This window comes from Pseudopodoces humilis, chromosome 16 (genome assembly GCF_049639895.1).
Source record: "Pseudopodoces humilis isolate 2021_Gansu_Grassland_sample_001 chromosome 16, ASM4963989v1, whole genome shotgun sequence".
Taxonomy (NCBI): Eukaryota; Metazoa; Chordata; class Aves; order Passeriformes; family Paridae; genus Pseudopodoces; species Pseudopodoces humilis.
This window is the reverse complement of record NC_142215.1, coordinates 9,895,792-9,915,219: the sequence shown is the minus strand read 5'-3', so window position 1 is coordinate 9,915,219 and position 19,428 is coordinate 9,895,792. Positions and strand designations below refer to the sequence as shown.

General features: G+C 41.5%; 2 protein-coding genes across 3 annotated transcripts in view; both read left to right on the top strand.

Annotated features, from left to right (window-relative positions):
* The first annotated feature begins 362 nt into the window (after positions 1-362).
* Positions 363-11,398, top strand: GATM (glycine amidinotransferase). Its single transcript, XM_005521537.3, has 9 exons — positions 363-440; positions 858-1,073; positions 3,607-3,802; positions 4,969-5,159; positions 6,449-6,586; positions 6,872-7,036; positions 8,707-8,770; positions 8,871-8,987; positions 10,376-11,398. The coding sequence occupies exons 1-9, from the start codon at positions 372-374 to the stop codon at positions 10,486-10,488; spliced, it is 1,269 nt and encodes a 422-aa protein (XP_005521594.1). The 5' UTR covers positions 363-371; the 3' UTR covers positions 10,489-11,398.
* Positions 11,399-13,767: 2,369 nt separating this feature from the next.
* Positions 13,768-19,428, top strand: part of PDE8A (phosphodiesterase 8A) — a 148,997-nt gene continuing 143,336 nt past the window's right edge. Inside the window, exons 1-2 of one of the 2 annotated variants that reach the window (XM_088063320.1) lie at positions 13,768-14,015; positions 14,613-14,700. The gene's annotated coding sequence lies outside the window, so the exon portion shown is untranslated. The remainder of the gene's footprint in view (positions 14,016-14,612; positions 14,701-19,428) is intronic. The other variant, XM_005521539.3, reaches the window with a different exon arrangement.

The window sequence follows — 19,428 nt, the reverse complement described above, 5'->3', positions numbered from 1 at the left end:
GGGGGAGCCGTGAGGGGAGCGGGGAGCCGGGCCAGGAGCCGGGCAGCGCCGGGGGAGCCGTGAGGGGAGCGGGGAGCAGGGCCAGGAGCCGGGCAGCGCCGGGGGAGCCGTGAGGGGAGCGGGGAGCAGGGCCAGGAGCCGGGCAGCGCCGGGGGAGCCGTGAGGGGAGCGGGGAGCAGGGCCAGGAGCCGGGCGGCGCCGGGGGAGCCGTGAGGGGAGCGGGGAGCAGGGCCAGGAGCCGGGCAGCGCCGGGGGAGCTGTGCCGGCCCCGCCCGGGGCCCCGGCAGCAGCGGGCGGGGCGGGCCGGGCCGGGCCGGGCGCGCATAAAGAGGAGCGGCGCGGAGCGGCCCCAGCGTGTCCGGCCGGCCAAGATGCTGCGAGTGCGGTGCCTGCGCGGGGGCAGCCGGGGGGCCGAGGCAGCGCATTACATCGGCTCCAGGGTTGGTGCCGCGCTGATCCGGGCCCGGCGCTGGGGCTGAGGATGCTCCGCGGGCGGGCTCCCGTGTGCCCCGTTCGCCCGGGCGCTCCGAGCCGTGACGGGAGGGTGCGGGATGGCCGCGGGCTGAGCTTCACACAGCATCCTCCCGCCCCAGTCTGCCAGCGCCGTGTTCTGATCTCCTTACCCTTCTAAATTGAGTGTATCTTAAAAGGCAGAATTTCCTTTAAGCATCTGCTAGGCTGTGACCAAATTAGAATGGCTGAAACAAGCCGTTTTTCTGTTAATACTCCAAATAACACACATTGCTCTGGGTCTGTAGTGTTAAGGCATTAGTGGGCTGAACTTTTTTCGTCATTCGTAATGATTTGGTAATGATTGATAATGGAAGCATAATTTTCATTCTTATTTTTATTTTAAGCTTCGAGGAGCCTTTACAGGATGGGTGCAGCGAACTTTCCAGAGCACCCAGGCAGCTGCGGCCTCCCAGAACACCTGTGCTGCTGATGACAAGGCTACGAGCCCTGTGCCCAAGGACTGTCTTGTTTGCTCATACAATGAATGGGATCCACTGGAAGAGGTCATTGTGGGAAGAGCTGAAAATGCTTGTGTCCCACCTTTTTCCGTGGAGGTTAAGGTAAACACTAAAAACTAACCTTAATCAGAAAATGTGGAATTTATATCTAATATTTGCTAAAGGTTTACAATGCATAAGGTGTAGTGTTTACTCTTGAGGACTCTTTCAAGGTAGTTGCTTGCATCTGTGAAACTTTACAGCACAGCCGTGTTGGTGAGGGATGTGGTTTTTAATGGTTAAATATTTAAATAGAGGAAATATGGCTGCATTCAGTGTTCTCTTCTACTTTGAGACAAGGGTTTGGTGTACTCAAGTGTTTTTGCTGTGATGTGGGAATGATGTGCTTGGCATAAGAAGGAGGAAGGAAAGAATTGAATAGGGAGTCCTGCATCTCTGATGAATATTAATGAGCTGACACTTTACTGCATATCCTTTCCAGAGCTTGAAATGGGCTATGTAGAGGTAAATACAATACTTGAAAACTTGAAAAATCTTAACATTAATTAGGAAGATGCCCTTTTTTAAATGAGCACTTCAATGAAAAATCACACAGCTGAGATGAATTCTTCTGATGCATTTAAGAGTCAAACAGTTGAGCCTTACAGCTTTGTATTCCATAATGCTTTTCAGTACATTTTGTGAATAATAATGCATTTTGGGTGAGGAGATATTAACACAGATCATTATATCTTGAGTGAGAAGATGGGAGTGTGTACATGTGTTTACTATTGAATTAGGCAAAAATAATTTTGATCTGAATTTAAGTTTTTATGTTCTAAATTTATTAACTATCTTTACTAGGTTAAAGGTACATCTTGATAATGTTAATTATTTCCATGACAAATATTTCAAGTAAATAGCAATGATAAGGAACAATACTGCTGTTTCTTAAAGACTATCTTTCCTTACAGAACACTCATAAAATTTCCTTCTGAAAAGAAAGAGTTTGTTTTACATGTTGTCATTTCTGTGTCCTATTCATGGTCCTCTTTGAACATTCTGAACTGACTTGTATGTCTGTGACCAAAGGGGCCTGAAATATCGACCCTGATTTGCTATGAAATACATGTCCCAGCCATATACACTTTTCCCAGTTATTTGGAAGGCAGGGAATATGAGCAGTGTTACAGTATTAACCTTTATTCTGTTGTAACTTTAAGATTACACCATCCCATTAGTGCAACATGAGTGTGGTTCCTCAGGTTTGAAAAAAGCAGTACTAGAGGACGTGGTGGAGAGAGGAGCTGCACCCCTTAGGGACTGATGATATTCACATGCACCATGGCTGGCTCTGAAAATAACCAGCTTCAATCCACAGGACAATTTCATCTCATTAGCAGAACATGTTTCCATAGGAATGCTAAGCACTTCATGTGATCTGCAGTTGACTTCTGACCAGCTGGCTAGTTTGAGGTGATCAAATTACCCACGACCTCACTTAGAGAAAAAGAACAAATTCCCTCAGGAAGGATGGGAAGAAACTTCAGTACTGGAGGAGCAGGATGGCCATGCTGAGGCTCTCTGTGTAAATGCTAAGGCTGAGTTTTCTTTCCGGAAAATTTCTTTCTCTTACCTCTGTAGCATGAGGCAAATATCCAGAAATAGCAGAGAACAGAGTCAATAGCCTGGATTATTAAAGGGGGTCAGGTATGCCTTCAGGTCAATGGCCTCTTCTGCTTGAGGCTCAGTGGCCATGCAAGCACAAAGGAATATTATCACTCTCATTTTGGTGAGAACTTTGTGTTCTGGTAGGTAGTCAGGACTGCAGTGTCAGGAGATAGCCTCATGTTTGGAAGGGCAGGTTCTTCTGCATCCCCTTGCAGTCCCTCCAACTTGCTGATCTGTTCTGACCCCTCCTGATGTCATTCCAGAAGGGCTCCATATGCACTTACATCTCAGCTAACACTGACATGACAGAGGAACATCAGATATATCAAACAGAAGCAGCATCATTTACTTTGATTATGTGTCTGGTTTTTCTCACCCATAAGAACTGGGACGTTATTTTGAATTTGTTTTTAATTTACGGAAGCTATCACAGCATTTCAGCAGAGGATTTAGGTCTATAAGTGTTGAATATGCTTTAATCCAACACTTGCAGGTGAATTTAGCATCTTTTGCCTCTTCTAGACTGCTGTTGCACCTGAAATATGGCCCCTTCTGGCCAACAAGGCATGTTACCTGTACTTGGGATGGCTTTAGAATTTCTGATGCCACCATTGTGACATTCTTAAAGTGAGGTTGTAAGAAGGTGACTACAGATGTGTGTACTTTGCAGATGAGCTCAAGATTGTTTTAATATAAAAACATATCTGATAGCCTTATTAAATAGCAGAGTCTACAGTGTTTGCCATGTTTGGTGTTTGCACAAGTGTTCTGTAATAGGGACCAAATGGCCACTTGGCAACACTGGTCACTTAATACTGAAGTGTAATGTAGTTAAAATACTGCAGGAATCAGATAAAAGGCACACTCCAACATATTAGGATCAAGAACAGAAAACTTTAAATGTTAAGAATTGCATCTTATGCATCTGCTTCACACTACAATAACTGGTGCTTATTCTTTGTCACTTCATGTCATTTTGTTTTAGGCAAACACATATGAAAAATATTGGGGATTTTACCAGAAGTTTGGAGGCCAGAGTTTCCCCAAAGACCATGTGAAAAAAGCTATTGCTGAAATTGAAGAGATGTGCAATATTTTGAAGGGAGAAGGTGTTATTGTCAAGAGGCCTGATCCAATTGACTGGTCTGTGAAGTATAAAACACCTGATTTTGAGTCTACAGGTAAATGTTTTTCCATTATTGAAGGTTTTGTTTGCTTAGCCCTTGTTGGAGATATTTTGGATGTCATCTGGCCTACCTTCCAGCTAGGAGCAGGATTATCACCAGCACTAAGTGAGGGCAGTGACTGTTTTCTGTAGCTAAGACTTGGAAGATCTCCAGGTATGGAGATTCTGCCACCTGATTTGCTGACCACCTGCAGTACTGGGTGAATTTCCTGATGAAAGACCTTTATCTGATACCCAATCTGAGGTTCCCACACCAGCATCTCTTGCCAGGTTCCCTCCCTATGTTGTCACTGCCAAGAAGTGCTAATCTGGCATGGCCCTCAAAGTGGCTGTAGAATGTCTCTGCTTTGTCCCCTACTTGCCACATGAAAGTCAAGTGCTCAAAGTCCCTCTGACCCTCTTGATAGCTCTTTGTTGGATCCTGGAGTTGGATCCATCTTAAACTATAGAAAACAAAAGAGTTGGAGGCAACACTTTACCAGGAAGATCCTCACCAGTGTCAAGGAAATTTAAATGTCCCTTTACCTACACACATTGCTCTATGTATGGCTTTGGTTATCTGCAGTGAGAGCACATTGGCTCACCAAACTTTGCATCAAGTGTAGTCCTCAGGTTTCTTTCATGTTAAATGTGTTATTTTTTTTCTAGTGGAATTTAAATTCGTTAAGGAACAGATAATGTTAAGGAAAAGTCTAATGGGACTATGTTCTTCATAGTTCTGTGTTCCATCAAATTCCCCTTCTGTGCTATTACATTTTAAAAGGATGGTATATAAAGAAATGCTGTTCACCTGGAAATTCTGCTGCCCATCATCACTTTTGAAGGTCATCTGGGTAATGCATAAGCCTTGGTCTAGTTAATTTTCATTAGCCAAATTATGAAGTGGAGGCTTCATGGTGGATGGCTTTCATCTAGCTGTGAATATGTTACGAGTGAGGCTTTGTAGCAAAAGTTCCACATTTTTTGAATGCAAAGCCTTACTTTGAAAAATTACTGAAGAATGTAAGGACCTGATATTATGTGCTGTCTTCCTCACATTGCTAAGAATTATTTCTGCCATTATTTTGGATAGAAATAATGGTAAGAAGAAAGAGAAAAGTGCCTGAGCTAAAAGAGCTGAGAAAGGCACACTTGTCTCATTAATGGCCACTTTCCTTTCAGGTATGTATGCTGCCATGCCAAGAGACATCCTGTTAGTGGTGGGAAATGAAATTATTGAAGCACCTATGGCTTGGCGTGCTCGGTTCTTTGAGTACAGGGCATATAGACGACTAATCAAAGATTATTTCAACAGTGGTGCTAAGTGGACAACTGCCCCCAAACCCACAATGGCAGATGAACTCTATGATCAGGTACTGTTCTAATTTTCCATCAGAATTTCAGTACTCATTATACAGAATTTTGCTGATAGTTTCAACCTGATATTTAGAATTCACAAAATTGTGAGGGGGGGATGGCACAAAGCAACTCTGTAGACTTGATTTTTTTCTAGTGTATGCAAACGATGCTGCAGCCTTTGCAGCTGAAACTCAGTGTGTGCAGTTAGAGAACAAGGAACAGGAAGTTGTGTCTATTGAATTCCTCTGCTTTGAATTGTTTTGGTTACTGGCTGTAACTGAGCATTACTAAAGAGGAAAGAATGCTAGAAAAACATCACAGAGATTACTTTCAAGAATAAAGGTTCTCTGAGAATGTCCATGTGTCCGGGGTGCATTAGGAAATTGGGAAAGAATATATATTTTGTCACAGAAAAAAACCCCAACTCATTATCCTTATTTTGCATGGTATTTTGAATGTTACATAAAAGAAATAGTGAAGGATCTAAACTGTATTTATCTTTCAAATATTTCAGTGAATTGTTTCTTCATTTTTTTCCTAGTAATTTTGACTTGGATAATTTTGGCAGTTTCCTATAAGCCCCCAAATGCATCAGAGCCTTTGTGACAGCATTTACAATAAATGCAGTAAACTAGCTGTGAAATGACTGTAACTTTCTGGGAACAGTGTCATCAATGATACGAAGGAGACTTTGTTAAACAAAATTACCTTAGAGTCACCTTCACTATTAGAAAATGTCTAGATCCTGTAACTACTTACCTGGTATTTTTCATCTGTGCTGGATTTTTACGTGTCATGTGATCTGAATTGCCTTGTTAATTTTAAAATTATTTATAATAATAAAGATCCATCTTTTAGCTTGAAGTTCTGCTCCATTCTAAAATGTGGCAAAGTAAGAGGTCCACATTAGTTAGGAAATATCTTCCATTCCAGTATTTCTGTCACTGTTCAGTGATTTTGTTGGACTGGTATTAAACTCCACTGGTAATGAATACTTTTGATCATGAAGTCAGAATATTATCCACACACTGGTTTTGAAGAGCAATTAATTTCTTGATATAACTCTTGTTTCTTATCTCATGACCTATTCCTGAATGTGCTTAAAGCCTTTCATTTTTATGACCACATTTAGATTCTCTTTTCTATTCTAATAAAAAGTAACAAAACTACCTCCAAGGCACACAGTAGCTATCAATATTAACATATTTTCCTAATTTCAAATTACTCTCTGCTAACAAATTATTTGAGAACTTTTTTTTTAACATCTCCAACCTAAACTTGCTGTTCTCTTTTCTACAACTAGAATTATCCAATCCACTCTGTTGAAGACAGGCATAAACTGGCTGCTCAGGGAAAATTTGTAACTACTGAATTTGAGCCATGCTTTGATGCTGCTGACTTCATTAGAGCTGGAAGAGATATCTTTGTACAAAGGAGCCAGGTAAACAAAGCTTTCTTTCATCAGTTTTGGTACCTCTCTTAATGACCGGTATTTTGTCTTTTAAAATTCCTGAGCAGCATTAAAATGAGTTGGCAAAAGAAATTGCTCTTGATAGAATGTTTGATATACAGGATAAGATGTCCTTCCAAGTAAGGGATTACCTAAGGCACAAAATTCTCTATTATATTTGCTTTAAATATTTAATGAAATAAAACCTTGGACAAACTAAACTTGGATGCAGTTTATATTCTAGCCTAGTAATGCTTAATTTGTCCTGTTTTTCAGGTTACAAACTACATGGGTATTGAATGGATGAGGAGACACCTTGCACCAGACTACAGAGTGCATATAATATCCTTTAAGGATCCCAACCCTATGCACATTGATGCCACTTTTAATATCATTGGGCCTGGTCTGGTGCTCTCTAACCCAGACCGTCCCTGCCATCAGGTGAGAATGTACAAGGGGTGAAAGTGTTTTGTGTTTAAAAACCACTCAGCTGGGTTAGTTCCCTGCTGGGTAATTACTATGCCACACGTTCCACTGTGTGTTGCTTCCTAGGTCCATGGTTAAACATGATGGAAGTAATCTAATTTTTAATAATGTATCAAAGCAAGCATCTGGGGTATACTACTCTGAACACTTCCACTGCTTAAATACTTTAATTGTATCCTAAGAGAAACTGAAGGGCTTCTGCTGCTCAGATGAGAAATCTTTTTATTCCTGTTTTGGAAGCCTCTCCTTTGGTATTAATTGAACCAATGGCAGGAAGCTGCCATTTTTTGCTCAGGCATTCAGCCTGAATGAGTAGGGAAGAGGAGAGTTCTATAAAACCTGCTACTATACTGAGAATAAGTAAATATTGCTGAGCTGCACAATGAGATCAGGAAGCCTTCCAGAGAGTGAGAGCTCATCTCTTTTACAGTCATGTTACCTGCACTGCAGTGCTGGAGGATTTTTGTGAGGAACCCCATGGCTTTAGAAGATTTCCAGTGATGGAAATCACTGACACTGAGTCAGAGGAATAGAGCTGGGCGCTGCACAGCTCCTAAAAGCAGGGTTAGTCTCTGAGCTAGTGGTCTAATGCAAATGTTTAATTGAATTACTGCCTCCTTTAGCTCCATTCTGAGAATTTAATTTTTAAAACAATCTTATTTTTTCATCCCCCTTTCCCTTCCACAGTTTTTTATAATGTTACTTGGAAGAGAATGTTCTTCTTGGTCTCCTTGTATTAAACTCATGCTCTGGGACTTCTTTTCAGGGAAAACTGCTGTCTGTGTAGACACAAAATTTAAATGCAGCTTGCTTTCATAAAAACTGGTTTGGCGGTTCTGGATGAGCGGGGGGTGGTGGGGTGTGTGTGAATGGTGCAGTGAAAGGGGGCTTTTCTTGAATGGTGCCGATGAAAGGGAGCTTTCCTGTAAAACCCTGGCAGGCCGGGCTGGCTGTTACGTGCTCGGGGTTGGAGCTCCGCCCCGTGGTAACGCTGGGACACTCGCGAATACTCTGCCAACTACTCAGACAATGAAGATGAAAAGTCAGTTCTCCTTCGCCAAATTATCTTCCTGTTAATTTTAACTTATTTGTGTAAATCTTAGAGACACAAATTATTCCTTGGGATGCCCTTACAATGTTCCCTTTGTTAAATGACCTGCATATTAATTTTCTTTAGAAGTGTGAAGGAAAGGTCATTTTGTGTTATTTCTGATGGGTTTGTTGTTAGAAACATCAGTGTAACTCATATTAATGGCTTTTATAATCATATGGGAAGAAATAACACACACACAAAAAAGATAATTGAACATGTTTTGGTTGTTACCAATACATTTACTTAACAAGCTCCAAACTGCAAATGCTACCTTTTGTCTTTAACATATCTAGCATATATAAAATATATACAAATATATGCTATTGGTATGCAAAATCTAACCAGGCTTTTAAGAAATGCTTGTATGAAAGCTGGGTTTGTAGATGAAGGCTGAATGAGGGCCAGGATAGTGAATTGAGGGCAGGGGGTATCATGCATATTGGAATATTCTGGGAAAATCTGGCATAGGTTGGAGGGCATAATGTGATACTCTAAGAACCCTCTTGAGAATATATTTAAATTGCTCTTCCAGATTGAGCTCTTCAAGAAAGCTGGCTGGACTGTGATTCAACCTCCAGTGCCACTCATCCCCGATGGTATAGTCACCCTTCCTTTTCTAAGGATTCCAAGAGCACCCCTGAGGGCATTAATATGGAGTAATATTGGTACAGTACAAGGTTTATTCTCCTGTTTTAGATCACCCTCTGTGGATGTCTTCTAAGTGGCTCTCCATGAATGTCCTAATGCTGGATGAGAAACGTGTGATGGTGGATGCCAATGAGACATCGATTCAGAAGATGTTTGAAAAGCTGGGTATGTCCTAACACACTTCCACATACACTTAAAATTACTGTGCTACCAGCCAGGGTAAATGAAGGTTTCACTTAAATTAGTCGAAGCAGCCAGCACTGGAAAAGCTACTCAAACAGCTGGATTAGCAAGTGAGAATACTTCAGTGATTTTTCTCCTGAATACTTCAGTCATAGAAATATGGTCTTCTTTTGCCCCCTACAGCTTGCAGTACATAAAGGTATGAGTAGCAACTAAAGTTATTGCTAGGATGCCTTTGAATGAGCATTTTTAATGTAAACTGTCCAGTCTGAGGTCTACATCTGTCTTGCAGAGGTTGAGTGCACCTATTGTTGAATGATACAGAGTTGGGAATCCATCATTGCCAAAATGCTTTCAGATTTTTCTAGTTGCAAACTCATTGTACTTTAAAATGTCAAATTAAGACCAGTTGACCCAGGTATTTCTGCTCATTTATGGAGAATCTCAGTCCTGTGAGATGTAAGTTCATGATAGTGTGGAATTCCTTCAGAGATGCAGTGACAGGAGAACTATATTTGAACATATTGTTATGCACAGCTGCTCAATCTTGGGTTGTTTTATTGCACGACCAAAGTTGAAGATTTAAAAATACTTGAAAGTACTTAAAGAATGAGGCTATTAATATTAATCCTGGCTTATCTTTCACCCTTGAACTTCACAGTCTATGTAAGTTCTAAATAAATACTGGTAGTCAGAAAGTTTGTAGGACTGAGATGGGTCTACTGGGAATAAAACTGTAGCTGACCTAGGGGACAGATTCTATTGAGCTGCTCCTGAGCTCCTGAAAGTGCTGAGAAGCAAAAGGGCAAACTCTGTAACAGAGAAATTGTCTGATCCTTCTGTTAGGATGTACAAGCTGAGCCACAGCTGAAACATCCATCAGAGCTGAAAAGAAGGGCTAGGAAGAGCCTCTTCCCTTTCAGAGAAAGAGGGACTCAGAGCTATCTACCTTGAATATTTCTTTTCTTGAGAGGCACTTGCAAGAGCACATTCAATGTCTGAATCATAAATACTCACGCATATTTATGAAAATGTGTCCTGATCATACATTGTAGCAGAATTTCAGCTAATTCTTCACATACTGCAAAACCTGAATATATCTTTTTAGTCCTGGCATGTCATAACACATCAGACACTGGCTGTGCTTCAGGCACTGTGTATTCCTGTGGGTATCACCAGAATAAACAAGCCAGCTATGTTCCTAGTTTGTTCTCTGCCTAGAATTTGGGAAAACAAATGTTTAACAAACTAGTAGGAAATACCTTCCACATTCACATCTAGCCATATGATCTGATAAAGTATCATCTAATGTTCTGATTAATTAAGGCTGAGAATCTAATTTTTAAGTCTGCCTTGTATATTTCTTCCAGGCATTTCTACTATTAAAGTGAACATTCGCCATGCCAATTCTCTGGGAGGTGGCTTCCACTGCTGGACATGTGACATCCGCCGCCGTGGCACCCTGCAGTCCTACTTGGACTAGGAATGAGCCCAATAGGCAGCAATGGTTCAGCTTCTAAAATAGGCATAGGAAATGAGCAAATCACTGTCACTCTTGTTAAAATGGCTGCATGAGCTCTAGTGCTTGGTAAGTGGTGTCCTCATAATGGTCTGGGTAATGTTTTATTCTTAAATACCCTTCACTTTCAGTAGGATAATTGAAACTACTTCCATCAGCAATACAGGTTTTCTGGCTGCCTTTTTGAAAGACATCCTCCATCTATGAAGCCTTTTCACATTGGCTTTGAAAGTAAAAGCTTGACAAGATAGCTAAAAGGTCTTGTTAGAATAGCTTGGCCATTAATACTGGATATCTACCTCTGTCTAGTTACCTTATCAAATAGGCAGCTTGAAATGTGAAACTTGAGTAAACTTTTCTTATTCCTTTTAACCCACTTCATTGTTCTAATATATTCATGTCTAATGAAGTTGAAGTAGATGCAACTGTATAGATCTCTTAGGGAACCAAGTAATTTTATCATGTTTTTCATGTCTAGCCACACAGATATTTACAGAGAATTTTCAGTTCACTTACTTGCTGTGTTCTTCTACATTTTCTTCTGATGCATGTCATGCACCTGAGTACTTTTTTATACTGCTTTTTGTATTGCTGAAATTGGGTTTTATTTAACTTTTAAGTGTACAAGTGATAGCTAATATTCTGCTTGTACAGGTATAACTCTGAGTTGTTTACATAACTTAAAAGAGGCACAAAAAAACCCCCCAACAATAACTCCCCCAACCTTAAGCTTCTGACATCTTACAACCCAGACTTCCTTCAGCTGTAGCAGATACAGAAATACGTATCAAACATGCCTGATGCCATGGAGGAATTTGAGTTTTGATTCCTGAATATGTACTTTTTATGCTAATAAAGTTTTTTGCATTCTCAATTTGTTGCCCTTCTATTAACGTGAAAGTATGAAATGTCTGGATGGAGACAAAATACACACGGAATTTTTTTCCCCCTGTAAAATAGGTAACATCTTAAACTCTTGTATAATGCAGAAACATTTTGTAGTTTTTCTGCATTATACATATTCATATACCATGTTTCTACTTCTGTTTTTCACTGAAGTATGACTGGTGGGGGAAAATACCACTAATATTTCTTGCTGCACCATGGAGGAATCTGCAATTACAATGCAGTGTACCCTGACAGAAAAGATGTCAGGCAGAACTTGCTCACATACAAGCTGTGAGGTGTGTTTGAGAGTTGGGTAGGGCTAAACAGGTCAAATATCCACAATCTAGAATGCTTTGACATATGCAAAATGGAATGAGGTGATTAGAAAGCTGCCAGTACTTAACGAGGTAGAGATGGTGTCTATTTTTCTTTTAAAATCAAGGCTTTATAGACAATGGAAATTTGTCTGAGTCTTCCTCTAACCAAGCTTTGTTTTCCACTGTTGGCACTGGAGCTGGGCAGCTGCATTAGACAGCAGGTCATCTCTCCCAGTGCTCTGCATGCTGCAGTGCCAAAATGTCTGTGGGTCTGTGCTTGCCATAAGATAGCAGCAGCTATGGTTGAAGCCACTAGAAACTGGCCAAATGTGGATTAAGAACAGACGTGCACCCTGGATGCCTCCATGTCATGTTACACATGACACTGTGACACTCTGGCATTATAAACACTTCAGCCTTTTTCCAATTTTTTTTTTTTTTTGTAGTGTATTAAATGATGTTTTTAATTTTTTTTTTTAAATCTTAAACTGTGCACACAGTAGCAAGTCTTTCAGCTTGAACACACCACCATTATGTTTCTGAAGTTGTTTGGGGTTTTTTCTGCCAGTAATACAAGTTCTTTTTCTTAATCCATGGATCCCTTGACTGGTTTGGGAACAGACCTTTCTCTTAAATCATCTTTCCTTCAATGTGAAAGGCAGAGAAGTTGTTCCATTTGAGCAGGAGCATCCTGTTCAATATCAGCAGTAGTGTCAGAGTACAGATTGTAGACACACAGTAGCAGGAATGCACTGACCTGAGGAAGTGTTACTGCCATCATTTTGAACAGAGCAGGATCTGGTGCTGTGAATATTTTTGGGACTTTATCAGACCTGACTCTTTCACTGACAATAAAGCAGTCAATTAGCCCATCCATTTCCATGTGAAGTTGCAAGGGAACTACACATGGGTACTCCATGAGGTACAGTGAGGGTAAAGCAGTAAATGCCTGGAACCTGCTCCAGCCTACAAAAGCAAGAACTATGTAGGAACAATGTGGGATTCTCTCTAAGTCTTCTGCAGCACAAGACCAGGGAGGACAAAGTTTGTATCTCTGCTGGAACAGTTATATTTTCCCACCAGTGCAGGGAGCAGTTTATTCACAGGTATGTTTACAAATGTCCCTTGGATGGATGTGCATGTCTGAATTGCCAAATGTAAAACTGCCCTGTCTTACAATCTCTGCAGCGCTATCTATGTTAGCTGGAGATATGATTGTGCAGCTACAGGAGAGAATTTATGAAGTGGAATGCAATGATAAAAAAAGTTCAAAGGTAAATTTTAAAGCTCTAAAGGGCTTTCTTTATAGCAGAATAACTTGAAAAATGCTGATAAGAGGGAACATTTTCCCCAGTAACCTGTTCAAGAGGGAGTAATACAGAGATGGCAAAACTTTCAGAGGAATGATGAGGGGAACATGATATATAATAGTGTTATGGTGTGTGCCACCACATAATACTAATACATATAATCTTCCAAGTTACTTTTATTCTTGCAGAGAGGGAGGTCAGCCTGTGTCACAGTTGGTTTTGGTTAGACAAGAACATGGAAATGGGAGTCTGCAGTGAGAAACAGGCTTAGTTTCTGCTCTGATATTGAATTACAAGCAATTTTATGAAGCTAAATTACATGTGGGCAACAAGATCCTATTTGCCACAGGAAGCAGGCATGATAATGTTTGACCACCTCTGTGCCAGACTGCAGTTTATATGTAAATAAAGCAAACTGAATGGGGACTGGACTTGAATTCTCCATAATTATTTTTCACTGGCTATGCAGGCCTTAAATACTTGCTTCTGTGAAGGTCAGCTTCAGCTTTCAAAACACAGTCTAAAGCTGCAGTTAGAGCTGTTAAAGGGAGATGATAAATCAGTTGGCCAATTCAGAATGGTTTTCAGGGTGGGCTCAATCAGCTGCAGGGCATTAGCTGACCACTCCCTGGGCAGGGGCCCTGGGGAGTTGGGATTTCTTCTCATTTTCCTGCCAAAACTAGGCTGTTTATGATAAGGCATGGGTACTCACAGAGATGCCTGTAATAAAGGCTCTTCATGTCTGCTTTTTAGATTAGATAAGTGTTTGCCCTAATTAGTGGGCAAAAGGGAAAGAATGCTGCTTTGAGCTATGTCTGTCCTAGCAGAAATTGGTTGTTTCTTGCTTCAGTGTTTTCTGTGTGTTTCTGCCTAAAATACTCTCTTTTGGCTCCACTACTTGCCACCCATATGATTAAAAACCCAAACTGGAAAGCCTGGTGGACAGTCCTGCAAGTGCTCTTAATGCCTAACACGGGTAAGCTGATGTCTACTTGCCTCCATTTAAAATTACTCTTGGTCTTTAGGTCAGAAATTAAGGCCATTGCAGAATATTTTCTTCTGGCATTATGAAGTGCAGGTGGAAATTTGAGTGTTGGATCCATGTATATTTCTGGTAGTTAAAAATGCTTCTAGAGTTGATTTCCCTGTTCCAGACTGAGGCACTTTATTCTTGCTAGGGAGCAATGCAATGTGTTTAGCTGTGCTGAAGCTGTCAGGATACCCGGCAGCCTCCAGCATTTATCACTTCCCAAGAGGGTCTGCTTCTGCTTTCCTTCTGCTAGAGCATTCTCTGAGCTTAATTAAGCAGGCAGGAAATAGCTTTATGATTATGAATGATGTCCCAAGTTAGTGGTTCATTCATTAGTTTATAGCAAATTGTCACAAGTTATGACTTAATAAAGTCAAATATATGAATGAGAAACACAACCTTCCAAATAGTTTTTTCTGCTATGTTGTTTTCCTAAGATTGGGAGTGTGATGTATTGTGAAGCCCCACAAAAAATGAACTACAAAATCCAAGGCATGCTCTGTAACAGTTTATACCCTCTCTGCTCACTCTATGTCTCAAAAGACAAGAATGAGGGGGAAGCTCTTTGTCTGAGACCCACAGAGGGAAACATGAGGGTGATTCCAGCTGGCAGACTGAGCTACTCCCTCAGGTATGTTAATCTGTTATCTACAGGGATGATCATTAAAGGACTTTATAGATTAAACTATACTTCTGCGGGTAGAAAAGCAAGTGTAGAAATACTGGTTTGTGTTTTTGTGTTGGTATCTCACTGGTGTTTCCCAACATGTAATTTACCTGCTCTACTGCATCAGAGGATTTTTTGTTTTTAACATTCCAGTACTTATCTTTAGGGAGTTTTGGATGTTTACCTCATTTGTCTGGGGTATTAGACACTGCAGTGACAAACCCAGTGTGAATAAAATTGTGGCCTTTTCCCAGGTGAGGCACTTGGAGAAAAGCATAGTCTGAAAATTGCATGTAATGGGATGAAGGCCGGGATGTTAACAGGTTTGGATGGGTGTGTCTCTGTGGAGCACTAAAGCAACCTAATTCCTCCTGGGCTTTCCCTACAGCTGCAGGGAATGAGGTGGAGAAAGGCTGGTGGTCACTGTGGCTTGGTTGCCTCGCAGCTGCTCCCTGACTTTATGAGAGCATTAACTGTTTGTAAAGTCATGTTTAGCCTTCTTCTTCTAGGACAGACAGCTCAAATAACTGACTGGAAAAAAAACATTCTTTCTCTTTTGCCCACTAAGTTGGGCAAACACCCCCCTCCCTTCCTGCAGTTTGTCTCACACTGGCCCTCAGCATTCCCAACCATGAACTCCACATACAAACAGGAGGTTATTCCTGCCTCAGAGACTTTACCTTCTTTCCACATCCTCTCTGGCTTGGTGCTGGTACTTTAAGAATTGTTTCTTATCTAAAAAGATAAGTTGCATTGTTCTCCTGAGCAGCCTGCCCATGGAAAGTGGTGAATAAATCCCTTATTTTGCCTTCCTTGTCTGCACAACTTTTGCTTTACCCATTGAACTGTTTATTTCAACCCATGAGCTTTGTCACCTTTACCTTTCCAGTTCCCCATCCCACCAGGGAAAGTGAGCAAGAGGCTCCGTGGGGCTTCACTGCTGCCTGGGGGTAAAACACAGCAGTCTCACAGTTGTTAATTTTGGGCTCTGTCTCTACATTACTTGGAGTCTGTGGGAGCAGCCTCATTTCTTTTCCACTGAACAACCAAAAAATAATCTCCACCTTTGCACTGGTCTTTATTTCCATAATTTGGGAGTTACTGGGCTCTAGGTGCTGTTAATACAGCTCACTGCAAGCTCTCTCTTAAAATATTTGTTAGTAATGGTGGATTTGTCTCCACAGCCACCTGTGTCTCATTTTGTCCATAAGATGATGCTGATGTTGTGAACCTATTGTGAGCTGTGTCTAGGACAAGGGAAGTTTAATCCCAACACCAAAGCGCTGTCAAAGCCCAGTGACAGAAACACTAGAGGGTGCTGCTGTGACACCAATAGCTTTCCTCCAGCCTATGCTAAGTGATGTTTTAGAACCATTTTTCGTGTACTTGTTTCTGATGAGGTTTTGATCAAAGTCCTTGAAAACACCTCAAGATTTTTCCCAGCTGTAGATTTAATTTGTTTGATAATACATAAACTGTTATTTCTCAGCATCAAAAAAGTACATATCCATACACATGAAAACAATGTCTCTGAGTGTAGGGACACAGACGTTTCCTTAAGGGGTGGCTGTATTGTTTAGGCTTACATATGTTGTCAGAAATCAAATCAGGGCCACATGAGGATGATTGTTGCCTTTTTAAACCTCCCTCACATGGGCTGAGCATCACATGTTTTGATATAGCCATTAACTTTAAAATTATGGTCCAAAAGCCACATATTTATAGAGTTGTTCCCTCTTCTTTTAGATATGTTCTTGGGGTTCAGTTATGCCTCCTTCTTTACAAGAAATTAAAACCAAATACTGGTATTTTATTGAGACCCAATGCAGGTGAGATTTCTGTGGATGATGTGGTCTATCTTGGCAGTTCCTGTTCCCTCAGATGACTTCTAGAGTATTTCCTTCAGTTAATGAAAATATACCCCTTGCTCTTAGAAATACAAAATGTATTTGGAAGAACTAGAATTTAAGATGAACTAGAATCTATTCACAGTACCCTTAAGAAAACCCAACTCATCAAAATGCAATTTAAGTTTCTACAGAAGCAGGGATTGCTTGCAAATTGCACATTATCTCTTTTGCAAATTAAAATATCATCTTGGTAGAACCTCATTTATGCTGCACTTTTGAACAGCAACTGTAAATCCAAACACAGTCTCTCCTGTTTCCTCTTTTGTCTATATTACTTCTGAGTCAGCAAGGCACTGAAATAACTGCTGGGTGACCTGCTTGATGTTTATAGGAATGCTGGGTAGAGTTTGGCCCTATCTAGTTGTAATACTGAGCTGTGTTCAAGGGAGCTACAGTTCAGTGAGCCAGGTTTTGTTACTCAGCTCATGCAGAACTTGTGAGGTTTTGTCCTGCAGTTGTCTAGGGAGCAATACATCTGTCACTGAGCATGGGGCATCCGTGTGGAATAGGCAGTGATAAAACATTTGGGGTTTTTTAAATATCATTGAAAGTGCCATTACTTAACACTTCATCAGTATTTATCTAATACTTAATACATACAAGTATTTGGTTTACCACAGGCTTTTCGCTCATGGGAGAAAACAGTCATTGCATCCTTCAGTGTGGCAGTGGCAATAGGGGGTGTGGGCTTGCTGTTCTCAGGTCATAAATTTTGGAGACTGAGAAATTGCATACATCCCTCTTCATTTCAGGGTGAGAATGTGTGAACCAAATTTCTTTGGTCTTGTAGTGGGCTGAACTTTTCTTGGGATTGCTGGCATCTCATGCTGCAAGGTGCTGTTGTGCCCTAGGGAGCTCCTGAAAAGGAGGGTGAAATGGGGATGACTGTCTTGGTTTGAAACAAGGCATGAAGAAACCTCATTCTTCTGCAAAGCAAAGGCCTCCTAAAAGAGTCTCCTGCAGCACCTTGTATGAGGTACTTGACACAGCTTTCTTTGAAGGGACAGGTTTCTCTCCCAATCTTATTTACGAAGCCCCATTTCTTGGGAGAACCCAAGGGCTGTCAGAAGGATGGCAAATATTGTCATGAAAGGAGGAAAAAGAATTGCAAAGACTGAATTACTTGGCCAAAGGTGAAAGGAAACCAGACTAGACATGGAGATAAATTCTCTGTCTTTTATGTGTGTGGCTTGTACTTTAACCACGTTGCCATTCTCTTTTCTATATATCCAGTAATGTGGTAATTGGGATGCTGGCCAAGGGGAGGCAGGGAGAGGATTGCAGCAGTTGTCCTTATCAATTGTTAGGCAATGATTTCACAATTGTAGCTCGTTTTCTTCACTGTGAAGCCGAGAGACGGCTGTACTCCACTGCTGTCTGCAAACACCAGCATATTGAGATCCTGTCCCTGCTTCTGCTAAAAGATAAGCACAATATCATGAAAAATGAGATTTCTTTCCTAAACAAGAAAAGATTTATAATGGTCAAACACTCAAGGTATGCCTAGCAAATACCAAAACCTAAATCCTTTGCAATGGTCTTCAAGATGCTGTCATTTCCCTGATAACTTGGGCCCCTGAGTACAGCTCACAACCTTTTGTAGCTGGAACAAACAGGTTTATTTCACTATACCAAGAGTCCATGTTTTCTCACAGCAGCCCTGATCCCTGCCTTGCAGCTTATCTTGGGAAGGAAAAAAAATTTAAACCTTGTTTAATGTTGGCTAATAGCGTTAAAGTTACAGCAGCATGTCTATTAAGCTGTTCTGACACATCTGCTTGAGGCAGCAGCTTGGAAGGGCCAGGCCAGGGCAGCCTCCATAAAGGGCAGCCTTACCAGGGCTTGGGTCAAAGGCCTGTCAGATCTGAGGTCCCAGATTTATACTTGCTCCCTCCATGTGAGCAGCTGAACATTTTGGTGAGGTCTGAACAGTGCTGGGTGTCACTAATGGCCAGCACTGCCAGGCTCAAGGCAGCTTGGAATAAACCTGCCCCCAGACTGATGTCAAATGCACCCTGTGTGTGACACTGGTGCCTTCCCTTGATGGTGGGAGCTCAGCTGGGAGCCTCCCAGTCTGGGGATATTTGCAGGACCCCTCTGGTCTGCTGACCACCTACTTTTGAGAACCTGATATCTCCTTTCTATTGAGTTTACTTGAATCTGGCCCCATTTCAAGGAACTCAGGCAGAGCCCAAAGCAATACAGTGCAACTTCCTTAGGAAACAAAATAAGAAAGAGTTTTTCACTTTCCTGGCTGGTCCAGAAGTAGCAATTGTAATTTCAGACATGTTCAAGGTACTTTGTTTGCCTCTGCATTAGAAATGCAAAGAGCTGTTTTGTCTCTATGGCTCTTCCATTAAACAGCAGCTTCTCCTGTAGAGGTGAGTGTTGTTCCTGCCTGCTTTCTGAGGCAGAAACTCCAGCATGCTGTGGGCAATCCTGAAATAAAAAAGGAAACTGATACCCAGCTGCAATTACAGCTCTCACTTCCTGATCTCCACTCCTGGGCTGAACTTCAAAGCCATCTTTAGACCCATTCTGCACTTTCCCTTTTCTTTTTCATCCTTTCCGTTCCCTTCCCGTTGGATTTTGACATCAGGACCGCAGATGCACAAACGGGCTTGGTACTGGGGCTGCATCCTCCAGATGGGGGAAAGAGCCGTCACCCGTTTCACAGGGAAAACCACCAAGCTGCAGAGACAAATGTGTCTGGCCTGTCATTGCCCAAGAAGCTTGTGACTCATCCATGGGGAGAGTTCTGATTTCCTAAATTAGTTTGGAG

Bases quoted from the DNA above. Each gene is read 5' to 3' on its own strand.
- GATM (XM_005521537.3), top strand. From the start codon at position 372: ATGCTGCGAGTGCGGTGCCTGCGCGGGGGCAGCCGGGGGGCCGAGGCA. The intron at 3,803-4,968 runs GTAAATGTTTTT...CTTTCCTTTCAG, and splicing joins ACCTGATTTTGAGTCTACAG to GTATGTATGCTGCCATGCCA. The intron at 6,587-6,871 runs GTAAACAAAGCT...CCTGTTTTTCAG, and splicing joins TCTTTGTACAAAGGAGCCAG to GTTACAAACTACATGGGTAT.